This window comes from Leptonychotes weddellii, chromosome 4 (genome assembly GCF_054177405.1).
Source record: "Leptonychotes weddellii isolate Sample4059 chromosome 4, ASM5417740v2, whole genome shotgun sequence".
In the NCBI taxonomy this organism is placed as follows: domain Eukaryota; kingdom Metazoa; phylum Chordata; class Mammalia; order Carnivora; family Phocidae; genus Leptonychotes; species Leptonychotes weddellii.
In genome coordinates this window covers 28003996-28020946 of record NC_138372.1, presented here as the reverse complement: position 1 = coordinate 28020946, position 16951 = coordinate 28003996, and the positions used below count along the sequence as shown (strand labels likewise).

At 45.2% G+C, this 16951-nt stretch overlaps 1 protein-coding gene across 22 annotated transcripts in view; it reads right to left on the bottom strand.

Moving 5' to 3' along the window:
* MACF1 (microtubule actin crosslinking factor 1) overlaps positions 1 to 16951 on the bottom strand; it is a 338282-nt gene that overhangs the window by 51031 nt on the left and 270300 nt on the right. For 21 of the 22 annotated variants that reach the window (XM_081818157.1, XM_081818158.1, XM_081818155.1 and 18 more), the window contains 3 exons: positions 3869 to 4030; positions 3502 to 3672; positions 2690 to 2856 (listed from right to left, as the gene is read on the bottom strand). In XM_081818157.1, coding sequence (XP_081674283.1) covers positions 2690 to 2856; positions 3502 to 3672; positions 3869 to 4030 — 500 coding nt within the window. Of the gene's footprint in view, positions 1 to 2689; positions 2857 to 3501; positions 3673 to 3868; positions 4031 to 11621; positions 16950 to 16951 lie in introns of those variants that run through there. The other variant, XM_031041976.2, reaches the window with a different exon arrangement.

Genomic DNA, 16951 nt, shown 5'->3' with positions numbered 1-16951 from the left:
CCTCCCGCCGAGCAGGGAGCCCAATGCGGGGCTCGATCCCAGGACCTGGAATCATGACCTGAGCCGAAGGCAGCCGCTTAATGATTGAGCCACCCAGGCGCCCCTGGTTTTTTTTTTAAGATTTTATTTGAGAGAGAGAGACAGTGTGCGTGCACAAGTGAGCAGACGGGGAGGGAGAGAGAGAGAATCCCAAGCAGACTCCCTGCTGGGTGCAGAGCCCGATGTGGGGCTTGATCCCACAACCCTGAGATCATGACCTGAGCTGAAACCAAGAGTCGGATGTTCAGCGGATTGAGCCACACAGGTGCCCCTATTTTTATTATTATTATTTTTAAATGTTGAAGAATATGAAGCTGTTATCTTTATTTTTTAAGTAAACTTTACCCTCAACGTGGGGCTCAAACTCACAACCCCAAGATCAAGGGCCATATGCTCTACTGACTGAACCAGCCAAGTGCCCCTCTAAATGCTGTTTTTAAATGTCAATGTGAAGTACAGAATAGTTTGTTTATGCCAGCCTCCAAAATACATCTTCAATTAATATAACTAAAGCACATAATTTTAAAGGTTATTTAATAAACTAGTATATCATGAAAAAAATTATCCTTGATTTTTATATTTTTCTGACTCATCTCTGGAGTTTGGAATCTGAAAGTTTAAAGAACTCAATGTAATAGGATTTGGGGTAGCAAAGAGCTAACATAATTTAAAGGTATCAAAAATCCAATATTAAAGAATCTAAATAAAAGTCTTTAGGATATCTCTAACAAATGCAGTTGCTCTTGGTATTTCTCTTTAAAATATTGACCCAGAAACTGTTAGGTTAGGAGGATGCAAGTGGGTAGGATAGAAGGAAAGAGTCATAGAAAGATACTTTAGAAATAAATCAGGACTTCAATGAGCTTATGGGCGTAGGAGATTAAGTACATAAAATAATGATACAAGATACAAATAAAGAATTACAGCAGTTAAGAGGAAGATGAAGGCATTCTATGCTTGGGGAACAAAGAAAAGCTTCATAGAAAAGGAGAAGATAAACACAGGTATTTCACGGAAGATGCAACACCATCCCGTAAAGACGCAGAATTAGGAAGTGACAAGATGCTGAAGAATATGGTGTACTTCACCTATAATATAAGTAGTGAGGAGAGCAAAGACTAAGAAATGTAGATTAGGGTCAAACAGCTGAGGGCTTCCAGTGTTGGGTTAAAGAGTTTAGATTTTATCTCATAGGCAACAAGAAGTCATTAAATTTCTGAGCAAGGTAAAGGGGAAGCCGAGTGATGATTCACTAGTGATGAGTTAGTTAGGGAACTACCTCAGGCGAGCTACCTCAAGTGGACTAGCTCAAGTCAGGAACTGAGGTAGGTGACTGGGAATTAGAGAAATGGATGAATAGGGAAGACACTATAGAAGTAAAATTGACAGAATTTAGCACCCTAATAGATGTGGGACATAAAGGAGTGGGGGAGAAAGGGTAAAAATGGGGTTAAGGTTTGAAGCCTGGTAACTGGAAGGTGAATGGTACTATTAATGGAAATGGACAAAGAGAAGATAAAAGCAGTGCAATCTGGAAATAAAAATAGCGTAATTAAAAAAATTAGGTTGAGTTCTTTCCTTTTTGTTTCTCCCACTAATATGGTCGACAGTATTTTGCAACTCAGATAAGAAATAAGCACACCGTGGGGCACCTGGGTGGCTCAGTCGTTAAGCGTCTGCCTTCGGCTCAGGTCATGATCCCAGAGTCCTGGGATCGAGTCCTGGGATCAAGTCCCGCATCAGGCTCCCTGCTCAGCGGGAAGCCTGCTTCTCCCTCTCCCACTCCCCCTGCTTGTGCTCTCTCTCTCACTATGTCTCTCTCTGTCAAATAAATAAATAAAATCTTAAAAAAAAAAAAAAATTTAAAGAAATAAGCACACCGTGGGCCAGCGGAAATGAGACCGAAGAGCTAGCTAGCTGACAACTGCCACTGGCTACCTAGAAAACTGAAAGAATCCTAAATGATCACCTACACTACTCTCATATGGATTTCTAACTAGCTAGCGTTTATTTTTAAAACCAGGGACAATATAAGCTAAAAGACATTCAGGCGACATACTAATAAGCTTAAGTAATGTTGGGGTATATAGCTATGGAAGGAGAAAGCACTTCCTCAGAGGGGAAAAGTATGCTGCCTGTCTTCTGGCCACTTACTGAAGATTGTTCATGCATCTCTTGAATGTCCATATATTTAACAGAATCAGACTAGCTCCTAGATGCAAAAACATCTAATACTGGGATAAGCTATCAGAAAAGAAATATGATAAATTTCAATTCCAAGTATCAAAAGTATTATTTATAAATATGAAGGGGAAAAAAAATCTGTCTCAAAAACTCAGAAAATAACTTGGCTGGATTGCAGGCGTCAGTGTCTGTCGGTTTGGAACCATGATTATATCTCAGCAGAACAACAACACAGAGCGACGAGCCTTCCAGTTCTCAGAAATTCACGGAGTAGCTGAGGCTTACTTCCCGAGAGTGACTGTGATTATGAGGATCATCTCCAAAAACCTATTCCCCTTCATTATACCCCTTCCAGAACACTCTAGGACTCATCCAGGACCTTATAGAGCACCTCAAGGATAGTAAGTCAAAAACTGGACAAAACAAACGTTCTCTGACCCATTCCTCAAAACCCCTTTGGCCTTACCTGGCTGCTGCCTTGCTGAGTAGTCCAGTCCATCTACTTTCAAGACCCTCCAACTGTCCAGTGATTTTCTCTCGATCAGCCAGCTCGGCTGACTGGGCTATTCTGCCTCCTTCTGCTTGAAGCATATCTACTGTGGCCTTTCGATCATCAAGGAGCCGCTGGAGTAACTAGGGCCCAGAATGTTTAAGGAGAATGAAAAGTGGTAACACAAGGTCACTTTAAAATCTGAAATAAGGAAGAAAATACAAACAAACAAAAGATCCCCAAGCCCCACCCTACCAAATCCTAAACTGAATCAAATAACGGTGGCTTTTTTCCCATCCTGAGGCAAAAACATGAGATGCGGCATAGTTGTTGCTACCACCACATAAACTTCTCATACACTTACTTCGGTTTTTAAATGGAGGAGGGACGGTCATTATGTGACTAACAGGGAACTTATTTTGAACCAGGAGAAAAATGCACTAAAATGGAAATTAAACCAACAAAAAAACATAGACAGAACCTTATACATGATATACTGTGTTATTCAGAATATTGCTGACCTTAAAAATACCAAAAATAAGACAAAGCTGTGAAACACTGAAGCAGGACACACAAACGCATGCAACTGTTCGGTCCAGCATGTGCCACAAGAAGCTGGTCAGTTCAAGTAAGATGAGGCAAATCAGTTTCCACCTTTCTTTTCATGATCACACAAAGTAGGTCAGGATTCTCTTAAAACTCTGGAATATGCTCCTGAACTCAAGCACATGTGTTGTCTGCCACTCCCCACAGCTGTTCCAGTTCATCATCCCAACATTCTCACTCACCTTCTGTTCTTGGATCTGTGCTTTCACCACTTTATACTCGGCAGATGGAGGTTTCTGATTGGCTATGAGCTCCTCAGTGTCTGCCAACCAGCTGAGCAACGGCTCCAAGGCATCTTGAAACTTCCCACAATGCAACAAAGCCTCCTGCAGTTGTGCAATCCTTTGTGCGACCTGTATCACAGACACAGAGGCTCGTTATGAGAAAGGAGAGCTTTTTAAATGACAACTGCTCCCCCCACCCCCCGTAACTCCGGATTACAAATGTTAAATTTGTGTTTGCCTTCAGGTTGCAGGGAAACCTCAGGTTGAGATGTGCCTTTTCCAAGCCCTCCATCCCCAGGGCACTAGGTACCCCCTGGCCACTCGCCTTTTTGTTCAGTGTGTTCCATCGAGCGTTGATCTCTTCCATGTCATGTTCCAAACCCTGCACGTCACAGTTTTTTCCGGCACTCTGAATCAACCCCTGGCCAAGTCCATTCACCTGCTGTAGCTTCATTTGAAGGGGATCCACCTGCTCTTTCTGAAACATCTAGATAATTGCAAGCCAAAGATTTAATCTAAAGGCAGCAATCAGACCCTCTCCATCACACAATGACTGATCATTCTTGGGAGATTTATGATTTAACAAAGGAGGAGCAGGAAAAAAAAGAGAGAAAACAAGCCATTTGTACAGGGAACTATCAAGGAAACATGTGGTTTCATATTTCAATACATCCTCCTATGGACAAGTAATTACAGAGAGTTATGGCACTACTTAGGTCTTTTAGTCAATGATTCGTGGTTGGTTGGTTGGTTTCTGCTTGCTTAATTTTTAATGCAAAAAGCCATAGAGAGTAGAGAAGCATCAGCCTCAAGATATCATAAAAGTGTGATGTGTATCAATCCTACAAGGGAAGGATAATACCAAATGACCAGTATTTAGGATTAAAAATACCTTGGGGAACAGCTTTAGCTGACCACTGATACATGCAATGCTCTTCTTTGACTAGGACTATAACTCAATTAGCCAAAACATTATTAATGTTGTGAAAAACGCCAACCTCATAGTTTAATCCCCCTGTGGTCATTTAATTCTATTCTGGTCCAGGGTCATAGACCACACACTGCTAATAATCTTGGAGCAATATTCCTGAGATTGCAAAGGGAAATGGGCCCGTAATACTGGGGAATGTCCTCACCAACTTCAGACACATACTCTGAGATGCAGATATACATAAAGCATTCTTAAATATGTATATCCATGTTCATCATTGAACAATGGAATTTTAAAACAATGTGAAGGAGTGTAACAAACAATGCATGTTTCTTTCTACTGCAGTTAATAAACTCCATTATGACTTAGGAATTATTTGTCTTTTTATCTATTTATCTATTTATTTATTTATTTGACAGAGAGACATTGCGAGAGAGGGAACACAAGCAGAGGGAGTGGGAGAGGGAGAAGCAGGCTTCCCGTGGAGCAGGGAGCCCATTGTGGGGCTCAATCCTAGGACCCGGGGATCATGACCTGAACTGAAGGCAGTCGCTTAACCACTGAGCCACCCAGGTGCCCCTAGACATTTCTAAAAGGAAACAGAGTCAAAAGAAAATGATACTTTGACACTCTAATGGTATTAAGGAAAAGAATGAAATAGATAATTGTCTCAAAGATACTTCTCTCGATTATCAGAGGATAAAATCAGCCACATTCCACACATTTTATAGACCCAATCTGGATCTACTGCCATTCTTTTTTCTTCCATAAAATGTTCCTTCAGTTTCAGTGAGACAGGTGAATCAATTAAAGCCAAAGAATGACAGAAAATGGAAGAGAACAAAAATGTAAAAGAAAAATATAAGCTTGGGTTAAGATTAATTTTGGCCTATATGAGACTACAGATTACACTTGGATTAGGAAACTGATTCTTGAAAGAATGGGCTATGGCTGGGTAAGTGAGTCACCAGGGAGGAAAAGCCCTGGGGAACACTAAAGAAGGAAGGCTACAAAGGTAATTACCAATGGGCTTCATTTTATACTATAATTTGATTACACCATATTTTGTTAGGCAACACTATAAGGCGGTTCAGCTAAAAATGACTGTTACCCCAACAACATGATTCCCGGAAAAAGCAAGTGCTATGATTCCATTTTCTACTAAAGATGTTTTCAACGCAGGAAAATCAAAACAGAGGGGGGAAAAACCAACTCCAACGTTATCAGTTGCTTGGGTGCAACAAAATGGTGGTGGTGGTAGGTGTGGGGGTTGGAAAGGCAAAGAAAGAAAACCGAAGGTGAGGAGGGAAGACGTCAAGTTCACACTGAAGAGCCCCCTTTTATCCAGTAAGCAAATCTTGTCTCATACTTGACATTTAAATTCCTTAAATTTAACTAAAAATTCAGTTCTTCAACCACATTAGCCACACTTCATGTGGTCAACAGCCGTATGCGGCTACGTGCCTACTGTACTGGGCAGGATAGACCGAGAATCTCTCCATCTCGGCAAGAAACTCTATTGGATAGTGACATACGTGACACAGAAAAGTAAAATATATTTAAATAACTTAATCATCTCTTTCATATAACAGAGTGAATTAATTCTTTTAAAAATTTTGCATTTACTTTGTCAATGAACATTTCCTATAGAAGCATTACAGATTCCTTCATTTCTCAACCTCCACTCCATGGATTAAGTTGACAGGGAATGGGTATTTGTCTCAACTTTTTTCCAGAAGTTTGAAAATCTAGGATAGTACTTCTAAATAAATACTATCTAAATATTTATTTTGAACACAAGTGAACAGAATGTTATAGAAAGTACATTTGAAAACACTTGCTCCCTTCTCTCAACTCCCAAATAAAGCTGTTCTGCAAAATCAGTGCTTTTGGATGCATTAAAATTCCTACTCCTCAGTTTTCAATGGGGCTGTGCCATATTATTAACCAACCAGAGCTGGCAGATGTTTCCCAGTGCAGAACACTAGTAAAATTATTGCAAGGGTGTAAGATGCAACTGGGACATAAAACAGAAAATTTCCCAAAGAACTTCTTAAAATACTTTTATCTTTGATAATACCACATTCTCCCAGTTTTCATCCCTGATCCATTTTTTTTTTTAATCTCCTTTGCTCTCTTCCTCCTCCCTTCTAGACCTCCAAATGTTCATCTTTGGGGGTGGGGATCAGGGGAGGATGTCAGTCCTAGGTTCTCTTCTTGGCAATTCTATTTATTCCCATAGCTTTAAATATTAACCATGATGCTTACGGTATGTATGTGTGTGTACATATGTGTGTGTGTGTGTATCCGTACATCCAAAAATGAATCATGGGTACTTCAAAACCCTAACCATTCCAAAACTGAACAGTACCTCCTCCTTTTCTCTTCCCCCAAATCTGTTCTTCCCTAAATCAACAATTTAACTACCGCCCCCATCCACTCAGTTGTACAAACTAGAAGCCAACCTTGGTAACTCCCTTTCCTTCTCCCTCCCTCCCTACATAAAAGTCATTATCAGGTCTTGTTGATTCTACCTCCAATACATATCTTGAATCTAAACAACTGTCTTCAAATCCACTGACATCTCTCTAGTCCAAGCCACCAAAGACAACTGCAGTAACCTAGCAGGCCTCTCTCTTCTCTGTCCTTGATCCCCTATAATGCACTCCACACACTGCAGCCAGTGTGATTTTTTTGTTTTATTTTTATTTTTATTTTTTTTTGCAAACCAGTGTGTTCTCTATTTCATGCCAATCATCCTAAGACAAACTAATAAATTAGAAGACAAAATAAACCTCAGATTTATAAACTCCAGCCAATGCTGAGAATGTTTACTGTGTTGACTGGTTTTCTCTATCGTTAGGCTGAGAGTAATGTTTTAAAAATGTAAAATGTAAAAATGTCCCCCTGCTTGTGTTCCTGCTCTCGCTATCTCTCTCTGTCAAATAAATAAAATCTTTAAAAAAAAAAAAAAGTAAATGAAATCTTCTCACTCCCCTACTTAAAATCTTTATTTCCCCCCCTTTTTTTTTAAAGATTTTATTTATTTATTTGACAGAGAGAGACATAGAGACAGAGGAAGTGGGAGAGGGAGAAGCAGGCTTTCCATGGAGCAGGGAGCCCGATGCGGGGCTCGATCCCAGGACCCTGGGATCATGACCTGAGCCGAAGGCAGACGCTTAACGACTGAGCCACCCAGGCGCCCCTTCCCCCCACCGCCCTTAAAAATCTTTCAATAGCTTCTCATGGCTTTTAAAGTATAGATCCTTTTGAAAATTTCTTAGTCCCCGCATCATGTGGCCTCTTCCTACCTTTCCTGATTTACTTCAGGGCTCTCCTCCAGAACCTTGCTCACAGTGGGCTAGCCATTTGGCCTTCTTTGAGTCCTAATACCCCAAGCTCTTCCCAGCTTCCATTTCCTTTGCCTGGAGTATTCTTCCCTCTGACTCTCTGCTTAAGTAACTTCTTTTTTTTTTTTTAAAGATTTTATTTATTTGAGAGAGAGAGAATGAGAGAGAGAGAACACACGAGAGGGGATAGGGTCAGAGGGCAAAGCAGACTCCCTGCCGAGCAGGGAGCCCGATGCGGGACTCGATTCAGGGACTCCAGGATCATGACCTGAGCCGAAGGCAGTCGCTTAACCAACTGAGCCACCCAGGCGCCCTGCTTAAGTAACTTCTATCAACCTTCAGGTTTTAGTTTTAAAATCCTTTCCCTGACACAGTTATATAAATACCCATTATTTGTTATAGCCTTTATTTTTTATTCAAAAAATTTGTTGTGATTTGCAACTATATATTTGTGTCTTTTTTTTTAAGTTTCTTTTCTTTTTTTTAGTTAATCTCTACACCCAATGTGGGGCTCAAACCCATGATCTTCTGGGGCACCTAAGTGGCACAGCCAGTTGGGCATCTGACTCTTGGTTTTGGCTCAGGTCGTGATCTCATGGTCGTGGGATCGAGCCCTGTGTGGGGCTCCACACTCAGCATGGAGTGTGCCTGGGATTCTCTCTCCTTCTGAAATAAAGAAATCTTAGGGGGGAAAAAAAAAATCACATGCTCTCCTGACTGAGCGAGCCAGGTGCTCCTGTATTTGTGTCCTTTTTGCTTAATATCTGCCTCTGCTAATATAGTATAAGTTCCACATGGGCAAGGACTATGCCAATCCTATTCACTGCAGGAGCCCCAATACCTGGCACAGAGTAGGTATGCAATAAATATTTTTCCAGTGAATGAATGAATACTTGTATAAAAATGGAATTAGGCAAGGCAAACAAATTTAGGAAGGTTCTGCCGATCAGCTGAGTATTCAAACACTGAGCTAAGATTGTAGGGCTCTCCAATTTTTGCCTTAAAAGACTTTCTTGTAAATTTTGAATTTTATAGAACCCCTAATTTTATACAAAAGATTTTTTGCCTTCCATTGAAATAAGACTGAGAAAGTCTGCAAAAGAGAAGAGGGTTTAAATAACCACAGATTGCTCTCAGTGGGCGTAGGATCCCACTAAAGGGATAGCAAACAAGTTCTAGCATTTTGGTTCTTCTACCAATCACTCGTTAATACTATTAGAAAATTTATATCAGGGCACCTGGGTGGCTCATTTGGTTAAGCAGCTGCCTTCAGCTGGGGTCATGATCCCAGGGTCCTGGGATGGAGCCCGTGTCCCTAGTGTTGGGCTTCCCTGCTCAGCTTCTCCCTCTGCCCACCCCCACCCCTCATGTGCTCCTGAGCATGCACACACTCTCTCAAATAAAATCTTAAAGAGAAAATTTGTATCTATTTTAATTATGTATACATGTGTGCATTTGTATATACCCAAAGACATACAAAATCTAAATCACATTTTGGGTATGATCCCTTGCTGAGTTCTAAGTGTTTACGTAGTAAAATGACAGGTTCAGTTGCCTCTAGGAACCCTTTGTGAAGAAATGAAATCCATACAGCTCTCATCTTGGAAAAACTTTTTCTCTCAATAATATTTCACCAGTTTAGCAAAATCTGTATAGTCATGTTACCTCTATAATGATATCTGTTTTGTTTCAGTGAATATTTTCAAAATAGCCTCTCTACATTCTTATCGGTTAACATCCTGGCTGGGGCAATGGCTTAGACTTCTTCTTTTGTACACAAATGCAGACATTAGCTTACCTGCAGATATTCCATAAAGTGACCACACTTCAAAGATGATAGACAACCTTGCAACCCACCACTGCCTTCTCCTGTCATTTTATCAGGCAGTATTTCATAAAATGATTACCCCCTGTAGCGGGAGGGATCCTCAGAAATTATCTAGCCCCATTTACTAATTTTGTAGGTGAGGAAACAGATCTGAGACTGATATTAAGGACTCCTCTGAACTTTTCCTTTATGCAGATTTGATGAGCTCCTTACAAATTTAATTCCTGTATTTCATTGATTATTGCTGCAGGCTTTATACTAAAAAAATTCTGTATAATCAAGAATGCCTGTGACTTCTGGGATCCCGGTGTCACTCCCAAATTCAGTAAAACTCAGAAAACGGAATCATTCCATCAATCTGAAAGGTGATGCATTATAGCCTCATGGGATGCTAGATTACAAAATATTTGGTTAAGCCCAAGGTGACACCACCACCACTCAGCTAAACAGGAGGACCTGTAGCAAAGTTGGCAGCTTGTGACCTGCAATCAAAATGACTTTTCGTTGCTGGTAGCTGCAGGTTTAATTGGTGCTTTAGCCAACAAGGCTGCCCAGAAAGGCTCTGCCATGGGGTGGATGTGAGAACCCATCTCTCTGTAGCAACCACGGATATTCAGGAGGCTGACGTTCACGCCGTCAGTCAACAGTGAATGCCTACTACAAGGAAGGCACTGTTATGGGCCTTGGGGATGGTATAAAATAAAAATCACCTCTGTACTCAGTAATCCCCAATTGTATTAGATAGATGAAACTTCTACCTCCTTCATTCCCTACCACTGATCAAATGACACTGGGGCAGTGAACTGTAGAAAGCAGCCAATCTTAAGTGTCTTTGACTAGGAGTGCTCAAGGATGTGAACACTGTTCCCATCAGTTTCCTAACACATTCCATTCTCTAACATTAAGAATCTCAGAACCTTGGAGCTAAGAGAGAGGCAGGAGGACATTTAATCCAATTCCCTTACTTAATGGATTAGGAAACAAGAGGTCCAAGAAAAAAAGAGTGACTTGCTTCAGGACACAAAGTTTAATGAGATGGCTAAAATATCTCTTTTCGTAAACATTGTTATACCTTATTCTGGCTTTAAGAAACACACATTTGTATTAAAAAGCTGTTATTCATAGGGGCGCCTGGGTGGCTCGGTTGGTTGGGCGACTGCCTTCGGCTCGGGTCATGATCCTGGAGTCCCGGGATCGAGTCCCGCATCGGGCTCCCTGCTCGGCGGGGAGTCTGCTTCTCCCTCTGACCCTCCTCCCTCTCACGCTCTCTGTCTCTCATTCTCTCTCTCAAATAAATAAATAAAATCTTAAAAAAAAAAAAAAAAAGCTGTTATTCATACTTCTAAACATTGCTTTCACCCAACCTGTTCTGGTGAATTCTTTCAACTAACCAACAGCTCTGTGGAAGAGAAAGGGGGAGGATATTGACAGTGACTGAAATCTTATACACTTAGTGTTTTCCATGGGTTATCTCATTATCCTCACAGGATTCTGCCTTCATAAATGAGCAAACTGGAGATCCAGGACATCTAACTTGCCAAGTGCTAAAAAGTATCCCAGTTCTCTGACTGAAGCCCACACTCCAGCTCCAACCTCACTTCTGACATCACTGATTAAAAAATAGCCTCTTGATTTAGGACAGAACATGCTCACTGCCATTTTCAAAAGAGGAATCACCTTCCCTGCTAATAATCTTTTCCAAAATGTAAACCAACAACTGTTTACATCCCTGTTTTCCTTGGGCTTGGCTTATCACTGAAAAAAACAAAACAGAGGACGAACTGTAAAGTTTTTCACCAAATGAAAAACATATTCTCCTCATAAATGCAATAGAAAGACCAGAAAAGCCCAGTGCCCCAAAGAGAACCAAAGTAAGGACTATGTCCTTTCTAATCACTGCTAACTCAGAGAACTTGCAAATCTCAATTTACTCCCCAGATCCTTTCCCAACGAAATGAGCAACAATTACCTCATTTGAATTTAATCCATCAGTTGCAGCCAGAGGCACTTTCCCATGCAGCACCGTGCCAGTTACCTCTTTTATTCCAAATCCTGGGGAATCAAGGTCCTCCTTGATCCACATTCTAGCAGGGGAAGCCTCCTCTAAAACAGAAGTTTCTTCTTCTGAGATAGGCACTGAATCAGTGTGGGCAGTATCTCCCAGGAAGGGTACACCAGCAGGGAACACTTCCTCCATAGCAGGCACTGCAGAAGCTGGGGCGACAGGCTCCTCCGGGGTGGGCACTCTAACAGCTGGGGCTGCAGGCTCCTCTGGGGTGGGCGCTCTAACAGCTGGGGTGACAGGCTCCTCCGGAGTGGGCACTCTATCAGCGGGGGTGACAGGCTCCTCCGGGGTGGGCGCTCTAACAGCTGGGGTGACAGGCTCCTCCGGAGTGGGCGCTCTATCAGCTGGGGCTGCAGGCTCCTCCGGGGTGGGCACTCTAAGAGCTGGGGTGACAGGTTCCTCCGGGGTGGGTGCTCTATCAGCGGGGGCTGCAGGCTCCTCCCGGGTGGGCACTCCAACAGCTGGGGTGACGGGCTCCTCCAGGGTGGGCACTCTATCAGCTGGGGTGACAGGCTCCTCCGGGGTGGGCACTCTATCAGCTGGGGTGACGGGCTCCTCCGGGGTGGGCACTCTAATAGCTGGGGTGACGGGCTCCTCCGGGATGGGCGCTCCAACAGCTGGGGTGATAGGCTCCTCCGGGGTGGGTGCTCTAACAGCTGGGGTGACGGGCTCCTCCGGGGTGGGTGTTCTAACAGCTGGGGTGACAGGCTCCTCTGGAGTGGGCGCTCTATCAGCTGGGGCTGCAGACTCCTCCGGGGTGGGCACTCTAAGAGCTGGGGTGACAGGCTCCTCCGGGGTGAGCGCTCTAACAGCTGGGTCTGCAGGTTCTTCCGGGGTGGGTGCTCTATCAGCTGGGGCGACAGGCTCCTCCGGGGTGGGCGCTCTAACAGCTGGAGCGACAGGCTCCTCCGGGGTGGGCGCTCTAACAGCTGGAGCGACAGGCTCCTCCGGGGTGGGCACTCTATCAGCTGGAGCGACAGGCTCCTCCGGGGTGGGCGCTCTATCAGCTGGGGTGACAGGCTCCTCCGGGGTGGGCGCTCTATCAGCTGGGGTGACAGGCTCCTCTGGGGTGGGTGCTCTAACAGGTGGGGCTGCAGGCTCCTCTGGGGTGGGCGCTCTAACAGCTGGGGTGACAGGCTCCTCCGGGGTGGTTGCTCTATCAGCTGGGGCTGCAGGCTCCTCCGGGGTGGGCACTGTAGCAGCTGGGGTGACAGATCCCTCTGGGATGTCATCCCTTGTGGTGGGCTCTGCAACAGCTGGTGCATCCTCCTCCATGATGGTCGCTGCAGCAGCTGGAGCAGTCCCTTCAGAAGCAGGCACTGCAACAGCTGGGGCAGCAGCCAGCATATCCTTCTCTACAGTGACCACTGAAGCAACTGGGACACGTGCCTCTATGGTGGCCACCGAAGTAACTGGTACGTCTTCCCCCGGGAAAGGCACTGCAGCAGCCACAGCAGCTCCCTCTGGGGCAGGCGCCGCAGCATCCGGGACACCCTCCTCTGGGCCGAGCACTGCAGCCCCTGGGGCAGGCTTCTGTGGGATGGGTATCCATCCCTCCAAAATGGGCTCAGCACTACTAGCCCTGGTAACTTGTTCCTCCAGAAAGATACTCAGCAATGATTCTGAACCTCTCATTTCTGTCTCCCCGCCCTCCGATGATGCCACGTTCAGCTCGGGCTTTGTATCATTTACAGCTTCCACTCCATCTCCGCTCTGTCTCAGTCCACCAACCAGCAGGGGCAGATTCAGAGTATCTGACTCTGCGGACTTCCTCTGGAGATCCTGGAAGATCTGCTCTGGGAAGGCTCTGTGAACATATGCTGGGGCTTGATCCTCCAAAAGCCTGGCTTCGTAACCCAGCTCTTGCCCCTCCCCACCCTCATCACAAACTTTCTCCTTGGACAATTCACAAGGATCCACGTTTCCCAAGGAAGTCAGACTGCTATTTTCTCGATTAATAGCTCCTTTCTCACTTTCCAAATGAATCTCATCTGTTAGTAAATGTGAATCACATGAGAACACCTCTACTTCAGGTCCTGAGGTAACATCCGTTAGTTCATAGCTAAAAGCACGACTGAGGGGGACCCTCTCAACGCACTCTTCAACATTCCCCTCAGGGTGACTGCAGTCTACCTGGGACAAACTGCCATTTTCTTTGGCCAGCTCAGCTACAAAGCCTGATAAGTCGTCTTCCTGGGAAGCCCTGTGATCAGAGTTGGGCAGTCCTCCTGGGTCAAGCTTTCCCAGTGACTCCAGATCAGCTGGGTGTCTGAAATTAAATTCCCCTACAGTCTCGGGGCTAGAAGGCACTTTTTCACGCTCCTCCTCACTAACAGTGGAAGTGTCTCTCCTGGTATCAGAGCAGACAATAAGTTCCATAGCATTAGGCACCTGAGAAGAATCCAGGGCATTAAAATAGTCACAATCCAATCCAGTATCAGAGTCTTTTACCCTTACATTTAAAAGGCCCATGCGTTCCTCTTCTAAGGCAGCCCCTGGAAAATGACTAATTACAAGTGCATTTTCTGCATCCTGGGATGGGGCCAGCCCTTCAGAAGAGGCTTGATTCTCTAGCTCAGCTAGAGGAGTTACTCCTTCTTCACATAAACACTCCTTTTCAAGTTCAAGAAACATCTGCACTGAATCTGTGTCAGAGAGCTGCTCTGAATCAAGAGGACCAACAGTACATTCTAAGTCGGAAACAAGACCCTCCAGCCCCTGAGCAGTTCTGTTTGTCAGCTCCCCTACAGCACTCTCACCTGTGAGAACACAACTGTAATCCAGAGGTGTATCCTCGAGAACAGAAGCCAAATGGTTCTTAGCTGACTGTAGGTCATCAGAGCAACAAATCTGACCAAGAGCTAGGTGGTCAACAGTTCTCAAGACAGCAGCTGAGCAATCGGTCCCATCCTCTGCCACTGCTAAAGTGTTTGCTTGTTCTCGTCCTTCAAAAATATCTGCCAGGCTGTTCTTTTTCTCATCTGCCGTTAGAAAAATCTTTCCTCTCTCTGACAGTTTCTCTCCCTCCCACTCCTCCTCAGCTTCCATCATGATCCATCGCTCATCCTCCTCAAACTTTAGCTCAGACTCTGTTTTCTCTCTCAGGCTGGGAGTTATGAGAATATGCAATTCTGGATCCAATAGCTCTTCACTCAGGCAAGGGGAGAGAGGCGGCAGTTCCACGGTGCAGGCTGTGTCCCCAAGGGGGTGCTGCTTCTCGCTGAAGCCTCCCTTAGCCAAACTTTTCATGGCTCTGGGCCAGGTTGCACTTGAGAATCTGTGTTCCTGCATTACATCTGTGCTACCACTTGCAGCTGCAGCTTCTGATTCTAGAGGCTGGAATTCATGGGGAGAGCGCTCCCTGTGCGGCTGCAATCTGAAGTCTTGGCACTCCCCGCTTAAATTTTTCACATCCTGCACTTCTGGAGTATCTATGGATTTGGACACATGTTCCAGAGTCACTGACTCTGACTGAGGTTCCCTGTGGTCCAAATGACCAGAACTTTCTGTTAATGCAGAACTGGATTCCTTCTTCTCTTGCAAGGAAGGATTTGAAGCCCCAGCTTCTGAAACCTCACTGAGAGAAGCTTCTATCCTTTCTGCAAATTCTGGGAAATTGGGTGGCATGAAGGACTTCCATGATCTCCTGTTAACATTATCTTTGCGTTCTGCATTTGGTCGCCTTCTGGGTGGCACGGGTGCTGACTTCTGCACATCGCTGCTTAACTTTAGTGCATCAAATATTATCCTCTCATCCAGCTTTTTGCCTTCTGGGGCTCTAGATTCAAAAACATTAGATGCTGCTCCTAACGTACCATTGCTGGATATAGTACCTCCCTCCATCTTTTCCATGGTGCTTTTTGATGTCTGATTAAGCTTTGACCCCTGGTCAATTTGTTCATTTATCCTCATTGTATCATATATAGATCGCTGTGGAACGTAACAATCCTCTATATAGCCATCTTCTTCCTCTCCTTTCCCCAGGCAGGTGGGGTTCTGCCTTAAACAGTCTGGCCTGCTGAGTGGCTTACCCATACTTTTTCAATCAAGATGAAACATCAACCTTTTAAAAGTTTTTCACCGGTTACCCAAAAATGCATTCTGCATAAGTTAAAAATCCTTTTACATGTTCACAACCGGGGACCACCAATTGGATCTGCCCTCCAGAAAGGCCTGCAAGTCCAACTCTGAAACCATTCTGGGAGAAGCTCTAAAAGAAACAGCTTTTTCCTCACAGGCTAACAGCCTCATAGTTGCAGACAGTTAAGTGGTATTAATTTAGTCAACAAACAAAATAATTCCTTGCATGGCTTCTTTTGTGTGTCTTTTAAGAGCACTGCTGTTTCTAATTCAGTCAGTAAAAAACAACAAAAAAAACCCCATCTGATACTGACAAGTCTTTTTCAGAATCTAGTTCCACTCACTTCTCACCCAGAGTTGGAAGAAGCTTTATACCAATTGTGTCCTTTAATAACAATGGCACAGCCTCCCCAGTCTTCAAGAATGGCCCAAGCTCCTAAGAATTCCTTTCATTTTATCCTCAGTTCCAGTCCTGGAGAGTCCAGCTGGTCTGAATTAGCCCTTCGTCCTCCCTAGTTCGGGTGTTTGCATTTGAACTGCGCTGGTCGGCGGATATTCCTGCAACTTTAAACACAGGAAGTCCTTCATTCGGGGCCAGCTTGGGGCTTCCTGTCTCCAAAACATCATGGCATTGTTGTGGCTCCCAGAACAGCCCTGCGCTGTGGCCGCAAAACAAGGCGAGTGGAGCCCGGCGCCGGGCCTTTGAGAGGCCGGCAGGCTGCAGCAGCGGCCGAGGGCCGGTCCAAGGGCTCGCTCAGCGCGGCCCACTCCCCCGCGCCGTGCCGCGCGCCCCGAGGGCCAGGGATGCCTCACCGCAGGCTGGCAGGTGGCTCCGGGCTGCGCCGGCCTCCAGTCCCGCGCTCAGGAAGTTAGTTTGTCCCTCCGGCAGCTGAGTCCCGCGTGCTGTGGGCGCCGCCTCCCCCGCCGCCGCCAGTCCCCGGTCCGCAGCCGCCGCGCCGTGGGCTGCATGTCAAGCAGCCGCCTCTATTCTCCGCCACCGCCGGCCCCGCGGCCCCGCCGTCCTCCCCGCCCGCAGCTGTCACGGTCCCGGCATGCAAACTTCTGGCTGGGAACAAAAGGCTCCGCTCGGGCCGGGCGGGGGCTAGCCCTCCTCCCTAGCACAGAGCGGCCCGCTCACCCGCCGCTCGCTGCAA